We start from the raw sequence: 19,121 nt of genomic DNA on the forward strand, positions 1-19,121 counted from the left end.
ACCGCAAGAGAATCACCTTCAATGCTGATGTATATAAAGGTTCCTAAAATTGAGGGTAGGAGTGCAACTTTTTCAGATTAGAGTTGGGGCTTTGTCAAAACTTTAATAGGCCCAACTCGAAACCCGAGCCCGAAACAATGTAAACTGTTAACTCAGACCAACCCGACTTGCACCCCTAATTTAGGATAATAATATAAGCTTTCCACACACTACAACAATAAAATAGGCTTTTGCATCAAGGACTCCCCTCCAGATGGTTCCTAGCAATATGAGCAATTGAACAATCTCCATTGTCATTTCTAAAAGCATAAAAGTTATATTTATATAACCCCTTCTCCTGGGCTTTTCCATAAAGTAGGTCTTCAATTTTTCACATTACTAAAATTAGAATTTCTAGCATCACAAGCTATAAGTTTTATATAGGAATTTAAACCTCGATTAACTATAATCAATGGGGAGGAGGGGGAATCGATTATAAAAAAATTTTCATTCGTATTCTTCTATAGATACCAAAGAATGAAACTACATCTATATAGAATAATCAATAATGTTGGTTTAAATGTATGCTTGGTAAAGATTTATAAACTCAAGTGGTGTGAGAGTTATTATCAATTCATTTTATTAATAATACATAATATCTTTGATAATTTTTAGTTTGATTTATCAATTGCACTTAATATCTAAAATTCTAAATACAATCCAAATTTGACCTAGATTGGATCTAAATCAAGGTTTTTGCAAGAGTCACTACAGAACTTTTGACCACCATCTAAACAAATGCATGGAAATACAAATAAAGTGTAAGTTCCAGTTTACTTTTGCTTCAGACCTAATCTATTATTCTTTGTTTGTGAAAAGTAAAATGGTCAGATCTAATCACCTTCAATGCAAGAGAATGGAGGTAGAAAGAGACATGAAAATGAGACAAATGTATCACATCAGGTAGAAGTGTAAATCATAGTTGCAACTTACAAACAAAAAGATGCAAGATCGAACCAGGTACAAAATATGTATCTGATTCAGATTTGCCCTCAACCAAATAAAGACTCAGGTACAAAATCCAGGTGGACGGTTATACCTCCATTGCAATTCAATAATGGTTGCTTTATCCTTCCATAGATCGAGCATACACCAAGCAAGGTTCAAAATATATATGGCCTATGCACAAGGCTCATTTCTCTTTATTTTTTTTTTTCAAGTTTTTTACAATCTGGTTCATAGGGGTCGATTTAAAACCCATCTACCCCGTGAACTATAATCTGACCCGAAACACTCGCTATAGATACATATTGGAAAGCCCCCGATATGATACATATCGGCCAATACAGCCCAATACATATCCAAACATTGAACCTTGACGTCAATGCTTGGTATTAGTCGGCATTAGAGGACGAAGCAACTTGGAGCACAAATAGAAAACCATACCAGCTACCAGCAAGATAAACAGAAAAGAGCCATCAATGCATGTCACTGTTGATTCTGGTAGCAGAGGGACGAGGTTTCCACTTTCCTGGAGATGCACCAAATAACTTAAAATTGAAAACCACCAAATAACTTAAAATTGAAAACCAAGCATTTAAATTAATTGGAATAAAAAAAAATTCCTTCTGCCAAATGATGGATTTAATGTTACAAATGGAAGTTTAGTTTCCTTTTGGACCTCAGAATTAGGATACATTATCTGTACAACGACGCCCCTTCCGGCTGCCGGCGGGCAAGGGAATCAAACTCTTTTACAGTGCAATTAGAATTAGAGTGTGGGCATGCGCCTTGCTCCCTCCTCTTCAACAACTTGGAGCTGCAACTCCTCAAAGCTGCAATAATAATATCTTGCCAAGCCAAATAATAAATAACCACCCAACCCAACCATCCTCAAAGCTGCAATGCCAAGTCCGGCTGTGGCGACTCAACCCTGACGCTGGAGTTTGGAGATCCTGGTGACTGGAATCTGACATTCAAGTCGGGAGGAATTGTATCTGGCTTCTGCTGAAGTGAAAGTCCCCGCCAAGTTGTTATAGGTCGGAGCCCAGATCCAGGTGCTGTTGCTGCTTCCTGTGCCTTGTCACCAGAATCCACCAAAGCACTACTGCTGATACTGCTGGGATTCATTGAACTCCCAGTCCCAGGCAGCTTTGTATTATCCGACTGTAGATGGTTTACGGGTGCTGAATGGACAACGTTGTATTATTATTATTATTATTACTAGTATTGTTATTATTATTGTTATTTTTATTATTATTATCACTACCACTATTATTAATATTAGTAGTCCTGGAAACCATGTCAGGAGGTGAACGAGAGGGCATTGACGTTTCTGAACCAAAACTCCCAGATGGCCTGGCTGGTCTGACCACTTTCCCCATCTGAGCCGCAAGGTTAAATCCAAATCCACCCCGAACACCATTCATTGCAGGTTGAAGTATAGGACCCTGATGAATCTGAAAGGGAGGCCTGGGCCTGATGGCTCCACTACCACCATTGTTCAGTAAAGTAAGCCCACTATCTTGTTTTAAACATCTACCAGCTTCCACACCCTCCGTGGTAGGCACAACAGATCTGTTTGTGGCTTCGGAAGATGAAAGGGCAGAGTTAGATGGAAATCTGCTTGAAAGCCCATTTGAGGGCAAATTTTTCGAATGCTCTTGATTCTCTGGTGGTCTGTCTTCTTTCAACTCCATCAAGCGAGGTGTCACCATAGATGACGAAACCTGGGGTGGAGGAAGTGACTGAGACGGCAGCTGTCCTGGTGGAGATGTTGACTGCAATTGCAGCTGTTGCGGTTGGGCATCATTTTCCCCCACCCAACCAGGACCAAACTTCATCCCAGCAGGCAACGCCCTTGATATCTTCTTTGAGGCAACTCTCCATGCAATGGGCCCAAGATTTGCGGCAAATCGAGCCAAACTCCTTGTATAACCATGTTCCGAGTGGAGACCCACCTGATTCAGATGCAGCCATTTCACAATTAGAGCACTCAAAAGTCAACAGAAAAAGAGGAATCTTAAGGTATTCAATGGGAATGTAGGGATTCAGGGAAGACAGACCATCAACAGCCAATAATGCACTTACCAAGGAAATTTAAAGCCCCCTCCTTCAGTCTTCAGACTGATCAGGGTATGAGCATCTCCTAAGCCAAATGACTCCAAACATCAGACGTACTGCGTTTTTAACCTTTTGACCACTATTTCTTGGGGGGTTTGTTTTAAGATTCATAAAGCAAGCACACCTATTTTGGCCAGGTCTTGGGAATGTTTCTGGTTAGGGGAGTAATTAGATGATATCTTCAACCACATATATCCCACCGGTACCAATACGACCATGTGCACTGGTAAAATTTATTATAGGTATACAGTAAAATATATTCCTCAAGAAGGTAAAATTACTTGATACTTACAGCCATTAGCAGTTTCTTCTCTCCATCAAAGGTAGTAAATACTGAAGGCTCACGTCCACCAACTAATATATGTGATTGTAAATAAGTGTTACGCCTATTTTCATCCAGTATAAACTGTTTCTTTCCACACTTCATTGACATACCTTTCAACCCTGAACCAACATAACAAAAAGGTGCATTAATAAGGTGGGCTACACTGAGGAGAAAATATTGAACCCAACCATTTATTTAAAAATAACCAAGTAGACCCAATCCCAAACCTGAAAATTCATCATTCCTCTCAGTTTTATGGTCAGCCAACCAACTAGTATATGCTTCGCCACTGCCAGACCCCTGGATAGCCCTTGCTGATGTATCAGTAGGGCCAGACCCGTCCAAAGGAGGTCCTCTTTTGATATCATAAGAGTGGGACCACATTGCACCATCTCCTCCACTAGCAAGAGTTGCACCTGAGAACTCAGAACCAGCACGCTCAAGGGAAGGTCTACCTTGTGGCTTTTTAAGATTTTTGGTTGGTGGCCTACCCCTCCTTACTATTTTGGGTTCTGGTTCATTATCATCACTTTCTTGCCTTAAATTTTCAAAGTTCTTCTTTGCCAATTCTTGTATGGACCGTGCCTGAAGAAAAAATCATATTTTCAAACAACAAATAGAAAGAAGGTATAAAAGAAAATTGAAGTTGGGAATAAACGTACCTGTCGGAAGTAAATGGTATCCGATGCATTATATGTCATTGCATTTGAACAAATCAAGAAGACATCTTTCTGCACAATATCACAGTAAAAATTGTTACAAGAATCCCCTTTAAGCAAACAACAATTTTCCATCTTTTATCCTTTTCAGGATACCCAAGAGGCTAGCAAAACCACAATTTCAACCGAACCTCTCAAAGCTCCAGTCTATGTTATAATAGAAAGATGGAATGGTGGGAGGCAAGGAGTCATCTCACTCCAGTGCTTCCTCTCCACCACTAAGGCTCCATTTGGGAAGAGTGCAAATACAAATCAAATACAAATATGCAAGGTTCATTAAAATGACAGCATTTGTATTTGCACTCTTCCCAAACAGAGCCTTATGTGCAAATTAACAATTTTTTAAAAGATAATATGGTAAAACAAAATATCAAATGAGTAAAGTCCACTTTGATTATTTCTCAAAATCAAGGTTCAAAATTTTGACACGATACACCCCGTATCAGGCTTATCGTATCATATCGTATTGGCAAGACAGTGATACTACAAATACAAAGTGTTGGGGACTTTGGGCATTTTCAGGGGGTAGGCAGGCCTAACACTGACCCGTGACCAATTTTGAGAGAAAAAAAACTATAAAAAAAAAGATGTTTTGTGGTATCAAAACACCCAATGTGCTTGTTCATGCATATAGGGTGTATCAATACTTTAAACCTTGCTCAAAATTTTCTATTAATGATCTCTATAATGTGGCTTAGTAACCCCAGAGAAACATCCCTAATAAATATATTTACCACTGATGGTTTAAAACTCATTGAACTTTCTATTTGGAAATTCTCCAATCACCTCTACTTGTAGAATTACTCCTCTTTAATTCTCTTCCTGCTGATACCAACATTACCACATCTTTTACTGATACCACCTTGCCATGTTCTCTAACTCTATTGTAGTAGGTGTGTTAAGAGGAAAATCTAATTGCTGCAGCATCTATCCAAGGAAAAGAAGATTGTAGGTTTCCTGGTGGTTCTTTTATCTATAATTGTAGGTTTCCCTTGTTTGGCATTAAATAATAGCCCAAAAATAATGCATAGATTTTATAAGGCACACAAATGTACAAGGCCACAGAAAATCGGTAAACCAGCCTGAAAAGTTAATAACTAAGTCAATGTCCAGCTACCATATACAGGACAGTGGAGGAAGAAGTTCAGCAAGAACATCAGGAAAGGTTGAAAATGATGCATAAAATAAGTCTGTTTGCCTGTAGAGGTTTGAAAGAAAAGGTAGGGAAGGGTAGGGAAACCTCTACAAATTCTTTCAAACCAAACACAAGCCTAAATGACTAAAAGTCAGATGGCCTTACTCCAATTAATGGTCTCGATCCTCAAAATACATACAAGATGGTGAGTTGTGGTAGTAGCCCCGGCCTACAAGTCTACAACTATAGACTTATAACCCAAAACCCCAGCCATTCCCCACTAAAAAAGTCATCTAGAATCTATTTTATTACACTTATCAACACCTAAAAAATAGAATTTTACATACATTTAAACCTTACACAACTGGCAACCAAAATGGTTTAAGCAAACCTTGAGTTTTCAATTGAGAAATGATAGTATTTGAAGTAAGAAGACGGACCAATATTGATCTATTCCAGATTCAGTCAGGCCAGGAATTTATATTCCCCAAGCTAAATCCACCCTAGCTGCTCCTTCCATACCTTCCCTGGCCAATGCATCAGCAACTATTACACCCAAATGTTGATGTGGACATGGACATGAATAAGGGAAACAAGGATACGGCTCTTCATTTCCTAAAGTCATGGACACAGATACAGGAATAGTTGTCCCATGTGGCATGCTTGTATCATGCATTTATATCTACTTTAAAAGCTAAATGTCATTTTTTTATTGGAAACGGTAACTTCATTAATCAATTAAGATATATCAAGTACAAATCAGCCCCCAAACAAGGTGCCAACCCCCAAAAATCTTTTTACAATTCTTCCCAGAAAAGATTCTCCCTCAATGCCCCCTGTTTAGCTAAAGTATCAGCTACTCCATTAGCTGATCTTCTAATCCACTTGACAGAAGCTCCAATCTCCTTTATTATGTTGGCAATCTCCCTTATAGCATGTCTATAAATCCAAGCTCCCAAGCTACCCAATTTCAACCAGTCAATAAGCATTTTAGAATCTCCTTCTATCTCTATTTGGTTTAGCCCCATCTGTTTGGAAAATCTCACACCTTGAAGCAAAGCCATTACCTCCGCCCTCAAAGAGTCTCCTACTCCTACAGGCCCTCAAAACATAGTGACAATTTTACCATCTCCATCTCTAAATACGCCCCCAATTCCTAACAGTCCTGGCTTGCCTCTAGAGCTCCCATCAAACTTTAGATTCATTCTGTGTTGTGTTGTTGAGGATCATAGTTCCTGCACTTTAGGACTAAAGGAAGATGTAGCTGCAATCTCTCTCCAGTTTCTGTAAATGTCCTCAGCTGAGAAATCCTTAAACAAGTCAACTGATTTCAACCAGTGTATGACCCTGATGGATATTCTTTCAATAGTTTCCTTCTCATATTTCTCCACTCCATTGAAGATCCTATTATTTCTTTCTTCCCAAACTGACCAGAGAACCAGTGTATGACCACATGACTCTACCACGCCTCTTCAGTTGCCTGAAAAACCTGGGCTGTATAGGCTTATCACATCCAAGGGAGGTGTCCACCTGCTTCCAAAGAGAGAAGAGAACCAAGTCCATATAAAAAGTATAAAGGACAGGAGATTAAAAGTTGTCTGAATGTCTCACCAGCACTCAAGCAAAGACTACAAGCATGGAGAGAGAGGTGGAGAGTAGGCCTCTTTCTTTGCAACACACCTAGGGTATTGATTTTTTGAAGTACCACCTCCCAGCAAAAAGCCCTAATTTTTGGGGGTGCAGGACTACACCACACCTCCTTTGAAGGAAAGTTCCTTGCAGTGTTAGATGACTGAAGGACATGAAAGAAAGAAGCACAAGTAAAGACACCAAATGGGGAACGTTTCCAAATTTTTCTATCCGGACGAGATTGATCCAAATAGGTTGACCCTAAAAGAGTAACAAGTTCATCCAGCATTGCCATTTCTGACTCCCTTAGCCCTCTCCTCAACCCCAAGTCCCATGAATTAATAATATAAACCGAAAAGGTTTTTCTTTTATTCTCTGAGAGTGAATAAATAGAGGGTAATCTGTCACTAAGGGAACTCTCCCCAACCCAGACATCTTCCTAGAACAGCACTTTGTTTCCTGCACAAGCATCAAATTTGAAGGAAGCATAGAGGGCAAGGTACCGTGAATCACTTTCCATGGAGAGCAACAAGAAGCCCTAGGATCGAGACCCGCATCCCAACCATTGTCTGCCAATCCGTGAATGCTCACCATCACTCTGTACCACAATCTATCTTGTTCCAACGACAATATCCATAACCATTTCCCCAACAAAGTTGTGTTTCTTAACCTGATATTTCCTATTCCTAGGCCTCCATCATCTCTACATCTAGAAACCATCTCCCACTTCACTAGGTACCAAAAACTATATGAGTTTGGATTCCCTCCCAAAGGTAGCCCCAAATACTATAATGGCCAATCTCCCACTTCACACCCCAAAAGCCTAGCTAGAATATTCACCTCTTCACTCTCTAGGTTCACTCCCGCCACACAACTCTTGCCCCATTTCACTTTAAGATTGGAGATTCCCTCAAAATTATTCACAATCCTCTTTAGGTTCACAAGCTCTTCTATTTTTCCTTCACAAAATAAAATAACGGCATCCACAAACTGTAAGTGTGTAACCACCACTAACTCCCAACTCTCCAACCTCTAAGCAAATTATTAGCATTTGTCTTTGTAATCAAATCACTCAAGACATTGACCACTAAAGTAAATAGAAAGGGGGTAAAGAGATCTCCTTGTCTAAGGCCCCTCTTAGTAGGAAAAAAATCCCTAGCTATTCCATTCACCAGAATTGAAAAATGGCATGAGGATATGCAACCCTTCACCCATTTACACCATCTTGCTCCAAAACCCCTTCAGTTAAGATTTTTTTTTTTTTTAAGGATAAAAGGAAATTCATTTTAAACTGAAAAACGCAATACATCTCAAAATGTTGGTTGTCTAGCTGACAAACCAACTTCACAACAAAAATTACAAGAAATAATTTCTTGGAGAAGAACCACCTCTGGTTCGAAGCATGTTCCTCACTAACTTCCTCCTTCTTCCATTCCTTATACCCTTTACAGCTCAACTAAGAATCTTCATCTTCCTCCCCCATTCCCTATCTTCCTCCTCCCCCCGATACACTCAATTTCGTCCCGCCCCTCCTCTTCTCCTCCTTCCTCATCCCACCCCTTTACTTTTTCTAAGTGTTCTTCCCTCTTCTTTTGCTCTTCTCTTTTCTTCTTTTCAAACTTCTCAAATGCTATTTTCGCAAAACCTTTCCCTCCCCAAAAAACTAGGCCGAGAGACTTTCCAACCTTCACCTCCCTCTCCACTAGTTTATTAATACTTACTTTTCCATTTTGAACTATTTCCTTGACTTCTTGATCTTTTTGTGATTGTTTTTCTTTATCTCTCGTTGTCCCTATCCCCCGTCTCTGAACCTTCTCCTTTTTCCCCTTGTTTCTCTTCTTCTAAACTCTGAGTAGTATCTATTGGCCTTCTTTTTCCATAAGGAATTCCCAAATCCCAATCAACCATGTCATAAGCCTTTTTCTAAATCCAACCGGCATATCGGCCCCCCTTTGTTTTTCCCTTCCTCTAAACTCGACACATGCATTGGCAATAAGAATTTGATCCATTATTTGTCTCCCAAAAACAAAGGCCCTTTGATTCAGTGAGATCAGAAAAAGAAGTACCTTTTTTATTCTTAAGGCCAACACCTTAGCAATAATTTTATACATACTCCCCACCAAACTTATAGGCCTGAAGTCCTTTGGCTGAAGAGTATCTACCTTCTTGGGAATCAAAGCAATAGAAGTCGCATTTGCTCCTGAATTAAACCTGCCCCTCTCAAAGAGTTCTTCAAAAACCTCCATTAGGTCATCCCCAACAATCTTGATAAAATGCCATTGTGAAACCATTAGGCCCAAGAACTTTAGATCAGTCCATTGAAACCACTGCATTCCTTACTTCTCTGTATTGCAAAATTTTTCTCCAAAAATCTCCAACAAATCTCTATTCCCTGCCAAAATTTAATTAAATTTTTAACATGTGCAAACCACAATTCTCATTATGGTATAATTTGTTAAAACATAGCCTCTACATATTTTAGAAATGTTAATGCTCTAAAGTACATCTAGAAGTGTTTACAAAATCTAATACCGTATCCGACATTGGCAAACAAGACATGTATAGGTATCTGGGTATCATAGATAAGCAAGAAAATTACCCAATCTTGACCGGGCCCAGAGAATATGCAAATTTTGAACTTAAAGCAATGCCAATATCTCTACCTAAGCAAGATTCCTACCCCAACAATATCTAAAAACTCAACCGAAGTTGCCCATCATGGTCCCCAAAGAGACCACCAATGCAAACAAACCTGGATTTCATAGAGAGCATTAGGGCTGTCAATAGGTCGGCTCTACCCAACCAAACCGGTTATATTGGTTCTGGTTCTCTGATTTCATTCCAATTTGAGTTAATAATATATAAAGGTTTCATAGTTTTTCTTTTACTTTTATCATATCTTATGTCTAAAAGGGTAAATTTTATAGATAATATAGTGTTTTAAAAGGTGTGGGAGGTATATGCCTGGAGGCGCGCCTCCAGGCGAGGCGCTCCCAAAACGCCCTGAAGCGTATGCTAGAGGAGCTGACACCTCTGAGGCGTATGCCTCTTGCGCCTCATGCACATCTGATATGAAAATACAGAAAAAAAAAAAGAAAAAAAAAGGAAAGGAAAGGAAAGGGAAAGAAAAGGAAAGGAAAGACAAGAAAAAAAGAGAAAAGGAAAGAAAAGAATAGTAAGGGAAGGGAAGAAAAGATAAGGCGTACGCCTCTTGCGCCTCATGCACATCGACAAGAACCCCCCCCCTTTGAACTACTGTTATGAATCTTTATTCTTCTTAATATAAAAGATTTTTATTAAAAATAAAGAAAAAATGAGATCCCCCTTCCTTTCCATCCTCCTCATAACCCCCCTCCTCTTAAGGAGGACGCCTCCTTGTGTTCGGGAGGCTTACGCCTCTTGCGTTCTGAATTACGCCTCATGCCTCTAGGTAGTGGAACGCCTCCGCGTTTTAAAACACTGGATAATATATAAGATAGTTTTGGATAAGAACACTTGATTTATATAAACAATGTATTATTTTACTCTCATTTTTATTAAGGTTTTTTTGATAATTGGTCATTTTTTATTAAGGTTATATCATCAAAAATGAAGTTACATGTCCCCTCATTCATCATCTTCATCTAAAGCCTTGCCCCAATTATATGGGGTCGACTTATATATCCTTCATTCTCTTTATAAAATGTGCTGTGAGAGACTTTTTTTAATAAACTAAATAAAAAAGAACATGAGATACAAGATAGAGGGATAACATATAAATCAAGAAAAACTTAAAAATAAGACCTTTGCTTGGTATGATGGTAAAAACTCAGGCTGACAAAACAGGATCCATGATCATGAGAGTTTGGCAAAAGTTTTAGTGCCAGTTGCCTTCTTGACACAACCCTCCTCCTTTATCCAGGGGGACCAGTGGTGTAAGGCAAGCTCAACTCAATGTAAAACCTCAGTTGACAAGCATGAAAATACAACTGCAAGAAATGGAACGTCAAAAAATTCTTTGGAATCTGAAGTCCAGGATAAGTGTAGAGAGGAAAGAGGTGAAGGGGAGAGGGAGGGGAGGAAAATAACAAAATAGAACACTTTGAATAAAACAGAAGGCAGGAAAATAATAAGCCAAACGCAATTGGGGAAGGGGGTAAGAATTGGGAGGAAGAGGGAGGGGAAGCTCTAGAAATTGTTGATGAAGAGTGAGGGAAATGTTGGAAATGTCACAGGTAAAGGGAGAAGACTGGTGTTCCTTGGCAGCCTTGAAATGGTGCTCGGGTTAAGTTCAGTTCTCTCAAGAGAATGTTTCCAGATTTGGGTTTTTGCTTCTTTTTGTATTCTGTTTTGGGGTGGTTGGGGTGGTAAGTTGTACAGGGGATAGTAGTATTGGGCTTTGGGTTGGATGGAGGTGCTGTCTTAGCACCCCTTCAGGTTGTATTTGTTTTCTTTTTTCATATATTTTCGTTTTTATCTTAAAAAAAAACATGAAAATACAGGTCTGAGTCTGAGAGAGGGCACTTCATGCTAGAATGCCAAACTTTACATCCATATCCAGTCCACCCCTTCCTAAGTTCCAAGACCGCAGATAGAAGAGACCAGCATGCTCAAAATTAAAACTCTATATTTGAAGTGCAAGTGAGATAAAGCCTTCATGGCACGAAATGTTAGAGACTTCATATTTAACAACACCAGTATGTTTGGTGATTAGCTCGATTCACAAACTAGGTGTTGATCTAAAATGAAACGACTTCATATCCAGCAGGGTGAAATTATTCAGTAGGTCAGCAATAAAATAATTAAATATATAGGTGGGGTAAAACCATTCCCATGCAAACCATGATTTTACTATCCTCCCATCCCATGTATGAAGCAACCAATAATATAATTTGGAAACCTCAGTGCACTCACAGTAAAAGTGCATCAAAGAGCACTAGATCATCAAGTATTCCATCCCCCCCCCCCCACAAGAAAAGTGCATCAAAGAGAAGTAGAGCACAACATAATTTGGAGACCATGAATATATACTTGAAAAATCATTCATACACTGATAATGCACATTACAAGTCAACTTTAATGATTAAAAACCGTATAGACTTATTAGAACTCCAAACAAGTGTAACCAACCTCAAATTGCTCCAAGTTAGAATAAGCCCCTCCATCCAGTTTCTTCCTCACAGTTCCAAAATCCATGGGATGCTCTATAACTTCATGGTAGTCCGGAAGCTATACATAACAAACTTCATGATCAAACTCTAGACGACAAAAGAACGTCTAATATAAAAATTAAATGCATTAGTTCCAAATTCCAATACGCACCTCTTCTGGATCCACTGGTTCAGAGAATACGCCGTACGTGTCCTTTCTGCAGGTAGATTGGGAAACCTCAGTGCACTCACAGTAAAAGGCAGAACGGCAAAAGGGAGAAAAAAAATCCAAGAAGCCAGAAAACATACTTTTGAAGCCTATCGAGGATGAACACCAGCAACTTTTTGTCCGGTAAAGGCGTTGTGGGTCCAGTCTCCAACTGCGTCCCTGTTAATAAATAATATTAATAAACAAATAATTTCATATAAATTTCCGAAAATGTCTTACCGGAGGAAACAAGAAAGTAGATTGACAGCGAACCTGGAAGACTGCCCGTCCCTTTCGAGGAAAAATTCGACTTTGCTCCCTGCAACTCACATAAAGAACAAAAAAAAAAGATGCCCATTTAAGTAAATGGTTATTTTCTATCATAGTTGAATAATCAAGCAGAGAAAATAGAGAAAATTAATTTAGAGTAGTTCAACACAAACCAGAATGAGAGAAAATAAGCAGCAGGAAGGGTATGCATTTTAGAAACTGAGACTGTTTATACGACAAAGACAAACTCACACTTTTTCAGACATAATTAGCCCGAAAATAATTGCAACAGAGAATAAAATAAGACCCGGAAAACAAAAATAGAAAAAAGATATCATACGCCGATTTTCAAAAAAAAACAAAAAAAAAAAAATCAAAACTTGACCAAGTCAAACACAATACACATCCGATTCTGGACAGAAACCCAAGACGAAAGTTCATATAAAGAGCGAATTCCAAGGGAAATCCAGGCCATGTCGACAAAAGATTCTCCAAGAAGCCAAAAAAGATCAAAGTAAACCAAATTCCTCCAAAATTCGCAAAATTCGTCCCCTTCAAGATCGAAAAAACAAAAAACAACGATCTTTCAAGTCACAGAATCTATAAGTGACAAAATCCAAGGATAACAACATCCGCCAACACAATTCAAAGAATTCGTCACCTTTTCAGCATCACTGTGAGCAGATCCATCGCCGACAGCATTGATCTTCCGCCTCTTATGAGGTGTCTCGCCATTATCATCCTCGGCGTTCGAATCAGACCCATAGGAACCAGAATTCAAAGACGAATTATGCTGCTGCTGATGTGCGGGCAGACGGAGAACGAACTTGAGCTTCTTCTCTCTGCGGCGCCCGTTCGGTTCATCGTCATCATCTACGTCAACGTCGGCGTCTCCACCTTCGTTTCTCTCAGATGACACGGCGGTCCCGTCGGGGCAAGGGTTCCGGCGAGTGAATCGGCGGCTGGGGTTGGGGTTAGGGTTAGGGTTAGGTACGATAGGGTTTCTAAAGTGATTAGAATAGGGATTAGAGTTAGGATTTCGTTTCTGTAGTTGTTGCTGCTGCTGTTGTTCTTGTTGTTGTCTGAGATTTCGCTTTTGGAGATCTAAAAGAGAGGGTCGTCCTTTCTTCTTCTTCTTCTTCTCCACTACCTTACCCATTTCTGGCTGTGGCCTCACCTTCTCTCACCTTCTCTCTCCCCCTCTACAAACAGGGGTAAAATTTTTCTTTTTCTTTTCTTTTCTTATTTTTTATTTTATTATTTTGTTTCGCCTTCGCACGTGAGAATCACCACTCACACGGATTGTGTGAGTAACTCGTACGTGCTTATATCAGCTCCACCTCCGCTTGCAGAGCGGAGCGGAGAGTCAACTCAGCAGTCCAAGAGTAAGCCCATGAGGCTGGCCCTGGCGAGACCGGATCTGCTCCTTACAGCTTGCGTCTCACTGGCGTCTCATAGAGCCATTCTTCCATGCATTGGTGATCTTTCTGTGAGGCGCCCATTTGTGATCTTTATTAATAAATTTTCATAGAAATGTTACAATGCATGGTGATCTTTCTGTGAGGCGTCCATTTGTGAGGAGCAGATCCCGTCACGGCCCTGAGAATGTTTGTTTGGACTTCCGAGCAGTTCAATTGATGCCTACGGATCCGGGTACGGGTTAAGATATATATGGTCGGTCGGTAAACGATACTGTAAAAGTTTAAAATAGCGATAAAATTTACAACTTACAAGAGACTGCACTGCGGGTACAACCGTACCCTTTTGATCTTTCATGCCTCGGGCCTCGTGTGGTCTGGGCCCATATTATGTTTTTCGAAACTTGGGCCCATATAAGATACGGTGGACGAAAGGCCTAAAAAATCCAAAATGTGGAACCTGTGGGCTCTAAATCGAATATCTGTTAGACAAAAAATAAAAGGGAACAATCACATGGGAAATGATCATCCTTATCCCACTAACAGGTCATTTTGTGGAATGGATAATTGCAAAAAGGAGCCTAGAATAAATAAAAATATGTATACTATAAATATATACAAAAATAATATAAAATATAAGATTTTGTATTTTATATATTTGTATTCACACTCATTTTACAAAATCAGATAATATACAATAAAAATACATATAGTATATATTTGGCATCGATGTTGTAGATACAACATTGTTTTCTAAGAACGGTATTTTTTTTTTTCTATTTGGAAATGTTACTGTTAGGTAGGACGTTTTTTAGAGCAACAACAACATTTTCTATTTGGTACCAGCGCTCCATATCTATTTTCAACACTAATACCCATTATAAGAAGGAAGTCTACATCACTGCCACATCATGTCCTCATTAGCAACAATGAGTTGCAATCTGAGAAAATGTTAAGTTCGATGTTGCTCCAAACCACACCTTCTCGATTTCCAAGGTGTGGCTTGGAGCATCATTTTTTATGGAAAAACAGTTCCAAACATATTGGCGTTTTCCTGAAGTACTGTTTTTACAACGTGACACTGATGTGTCACCGTTTTCTGGAGCAATGGCATCAATGCCAAACAAACGGATAAAATATAAGGTTCTGCACTTTATACATTTGTATTTGTACTCCTTTCAAATTAAACCTAAAAGGTAAATGTTAATATTATTAGGTAGTAAAAATTGTATAACCATTTTCTTATTTCTCTCTCTCTCTCTCTCTCTCTCATCAAACAGTTGTATTATATTTGTACTCCTTTCCTCCTCACAAAATGGATCATCACAACACATTCAGTCGTGCATTGGGAACATCCTCCCATGAATGAAAACATACAAAAATTTTATCTGGATTTGCTCCCTCTCATAGAGCACCTCATATCAATCTCAAAGGATGTTGCGGTCGTGCATTGGAAATATCTCTCCATGAAAGATAACATACAAGCATAGGTGGTAATCGTATTCCCAATATGTGTTGTGAGCTGAGGTTGGTGTGAGGCACACTCTAAGGCAATGTTTGGTTTGATGGAAAAGGTAGGGAAAAGAAAGGAAAGTTAGGGAAATCTAAACAAGATCTATGAAGGTTTCCTTAACTTTCCTTTCCTTTCCCCACTTTTTCCTTCAAACCAAACATAGCATAAGAGAAACAAATTCAGAGTCTACAAATAAGGAGTTGTTCCCTTCAAGTGTTGTGAGGTTGAAGTCAAGATCAATTTTATGAGGAAATCCAAACTTATAAAAGTCGAAAGAAAATAAGAAAAAAGAAAAAAAAAAACTTCATTTAATAGAATATGAATAACAATTAGGACATCCCAACCATGAATAGATGACTAATCTATAATTGCACATTGAATTTTAAGCCCTCCAATTCTCCAACTAAAAGTAAAAAATATAATAATCAAAATTAGTATGTTATAAACCAATGGAATAAATAATCTATCAAATTCACATTTATCAAAAGATGATTTGACTTAACAAATAACATTTTAATAGAATAACTATTTTAGTACTTAAATTTTATAATCTGAACATGATATGTATCTTAAAATTTGTATATATTTTTTATATTATTAATTAAATAACAACATATTTATTCTTTACAAAAAAAATTATAAAAGATTCAAAAACATAATATTAAATTGAATCTATCAATTCTACTAATCAACATTTATATCAAAAACAATTTTTAATTTCAAAAAATTTATAAAAGTAAAAATATTAATAATGGAATAATTATTTTAGTGATTAGAACTATGAATTTGCATATGATATGTATCATATAAATTTTGAGTTGAGATTATATATTTTTTTAAATTATCAATTGATATTTTAATTTACATTTGGGAGTTTAATATTTGATTAACCTTTTTTGTTAATTTAAAAAAGGTTAAATGGAAAAATAGAAAATAATTAGTATAATAATTAAAATATAATAGATGCATATGTTTTGTGTCTTAGAATCTTTGTTGGAATAATCAATAAAATTCTGTGATATCTATACATCTTGCTATTTTAATTTAATATAGTTTTTCATATACATCATTAAAATATACATTTCCTAGGTATTTATATAGTTATACATTATTTCTATCTATCTGGCTTAAATTTAGTTTTATTAATGCATTTATGGAATTTGTATGTATTTCCTTAACATATCCAAGGTTTTAAAAGGTTAAATGCATAGTTGAGGCATAATGGCCTAAAAAGGTGAGGCATAAGCCCCAAGGCATTGCGAGGTGTAAGCCTAAAAAATAATTAAAATTTATAAATGATAAAAATAGCATGTAATAACCAAGTTAGAATGGTGGAAGGTATAAACATTCATAAAACATAAATTTATAAGTAATAAGTTTTAACTTTTAAGCATTAAATAAATTGATAATTAATCATTTAACAATTATAAGCACTTTACATTTTATGTTTCAAAATGCAATCTTATGGTATTTATTCATCTGAAGAATCATCTATATAATGGGCACTAGATTTATGGTCATCCAATGGTTGGGAATAAAAGAAACAATGTAGTTAATTTGATCCATGCAAAAAAAAAATCAATAAAAAGAAAAATAAGTCCCTTAGGAAAAGAAATAAAAAAAACAATAAACTTGGGATGTTGAATTAGAATATTAAGAAACAATTCTACTTGATTTATCCGAGAGAAACTAATAATTTCATTGGCCTTTTTTTCTTGCATTGAACTCTCTTAGGCTAGAATATAAGAGAAACTAATAGAATTTGATTTTCCCTATTGGTTTTTCATTTTTAATCTTTTTATTTGGCACATAATTATTGAAGTATTTTTTTATATATTTTTGATAAGGGACAATTTGGCCCGTCAAATAATATGATGACACGTGGAGCAACGAAGTGACACGGTGACACCTTAGTGTCCTTGGACACCTTAGTGATCCTAGTCACCTCGGGCACTTAGCTCACACAGCTAAACCGAGGCCCGAGTAGTTCATTACAACCACCGACCTGTCGAAGTGCCACATAGCCTCCTTTCAAGCCAATTGTCTCTAATCTCCTTGGGATCACAACATACATCAACGGATTTTATCTTCTCACCGCCCAAATTGAACGGACCTGGATAAGCCTTATCAACTTACTCGGAGTCCATCTTTGGGTGCAAAACCAACTCCGGACTAGACGGGCCGATGATCTCGGGCCTGTATCGTGAGACCCATAACAGCTTTCCTATGTGAGGGCCTCACTTCCAGCCTCACAAGGTACGTGAGGTTAAACTCTTTAAGCTCTCTACTAGCTCTCAACTCTCTCTAGATCTCCAAATCGCTAACTTAAGCATCAAAGTGCCCACACTGGGTAAAAGCACCCTAGATACTTTGATGGTTTTATTTTGTAGTTCGGCCAAGCCACATCACTAGCCCGGCGTCCAAGTTGTCCTCTAGTAGGGAGCGTTCAGATTGCACTGCATTCATTGGCGTCGTCTATGGGAATTCAAGGCTTCTCTAGGCTATCTATAGGAGAGGAAGGAGTTTGACACCAGTGCTTTCCATTAATGCTTCAAGCTCTATCGAATGCTGGTGAGGTCGGTGTACCCCGAGCTTGATCTTACGCTCATATAGTCTTCATCTTGTACCGATGAGATGACAAATTATGTCGATCTAAAGCCTGATTCTGAGGATAAAGAAGTCAAGGTTGGCGAGGGAGCCGAGGTCAGAGTCGATGCAAATGCTGTTAGAGAGGATGTTGCCAAAGGGGATGCTACCAATGTGACTGGTGATGGGGGCGAGGAGTCCCAAGATGTCTAAATCATTTCTACCTCTTTTCTTGGACCCCCCCTGTTAATATGTAAAGTGCCAAGCCTTTGAGCTTGGCCTAAGAAACTTTTCTCTTTCTTTTATTTTTTTGATGACGATGTAATCATTTGCTTATGTTCAATGAAGTAAAATTTTTTGCACACCTCATATCTTTCTTCTTTCGAATTTCTTTTGAACCTGAAACTTCACAAAAATATTCTAAGTATGGGATTAATCCGAGGTGCCTACGTGCCGAAGTGACTAGGCATAGCATGTGATATAACCCGAACTACCTATGTGCCAAAGCGACTAGGCACATCAAACTACCAATGTCATTTCTAAGTTGGCATAGGGGGCCTTTAAGCTAAAAGCAACTTGGCATCCCCTTTGAGATGTAGTTTAGCCGATGTGCTTCATAATGCAGGTTGGCTCGACCAGGTCGCCAAGGCGGGTGGTCTCTTTCTATACTTAGTGAAATTTTTAAAGTTATGGACGCTGACTCTCAAGCCCAAATGTAGTACCTCCTTAGATTATCCATGCTCCAAGCACGCGGTACTTGCCTCCCCTCCAACATCTTAAGCTTGTATGTTCCTTCACCGATCACTGTTAGTACTTTGTAGGGACCTTCCTAGTTTGGTCCTAGATTACCTACATTGGGCTTAGGTACCATAACTTTCTGAAGTACTAGGTCGCCAATTCGGAAGTGGCATCTTTTGACTTGGGCATTATAGTACTGAGCTATTCGTTGTTGGTAGGCCATAGTCTAGATATAAGCTAAGTCTTGGACTTCTTCCATTAAGTCAAAGTTGGTCCACAACTCATCATCATTAGCCTCCTCATCATACGCCACAAATTGTAAGGTGGGCACCTCGATCTCGATAAGGAT

At 38.3% G+C, this 19,121-nt stretch overlaps 1 protein-coding gene across 1 annotated transcript; it reads right to left on the bottom strand.

Moving 5' to 3' along the window:
• Window positions 1-1,555: 1,555 nt before the first annotated feature.
• LOC148849516 (uncharacterized) lies at window positions 1,556-13,749 on the bottom strand. The gene is made up of 9 exons (XM_088951937.1): window positions 13,179-13,749; window positions 12,521-12,566; window positions 12,349-12,427; window positions 12,212-12,257; window positions 12,020-12,118; window positions 4,090-4,158; window positions 3,655-4,012; window positions 3,395-3,546; window positions 1,556-2,939 (listed from the first exon to the last, which is right to left on the bottom strand). Exons 1-9 carry the CDS (start codon window positions 13,674-13,676, stop codon window positions 2,157-2,159), a joined length of 2,130 nt encoding a protein of 709 aa, XP_088808063.1. The 5' UTR covers window positions 13,677-13,749; the 3' UTR covers window positions 1,556-2,156.
• Window positions 13,750-19,121: the final 5,372 nt, after the last annotated feature.

The sequence above is a fragment of the Nelumbo lutea genome, chromosome 6 (assembly GCF_056320005.1).
Source record: "Nelumbo lutea isolate HS-2025 chromosome 6, American lotus-T2T, whole genome shotgun sequence".
Classification (NCBI taxonomy): Eukaryota; Viridiplantae; Streptophyta; class Magnoliopsida; order Proteales; family Nelumbonaceae; genus Nelumbo; species Nelumbo lutea.

What these genes read in the sequence shown, in the direction of transcription:
- LOC148849516 (XM_088951937.1), bottom strand. Translation starts at nt 13,676, where the DNA reads ATGGGTAAGGTAGTGGAGAAGAAGAAGAAGAAGAAAGGACGACCCTCT. An exon ending in ATACCATTTACTTCCGACAG is followed by an intron (nt 4,013 to 4,089) that starts GTACGTTTATTC and finishes TTTTTTCTTCAG; the next exon opens with GCACGGTCCATACAAGAATT. An exon ending in GAGGAATGATGAATTTTCAG is followed by an intron (nt 3,547 to 3,654) that starts GTTTGGGATTGG and finishes ATGTTGGTTCAG; the next exon opens with GGTTGAAAGGTATGTCAATG.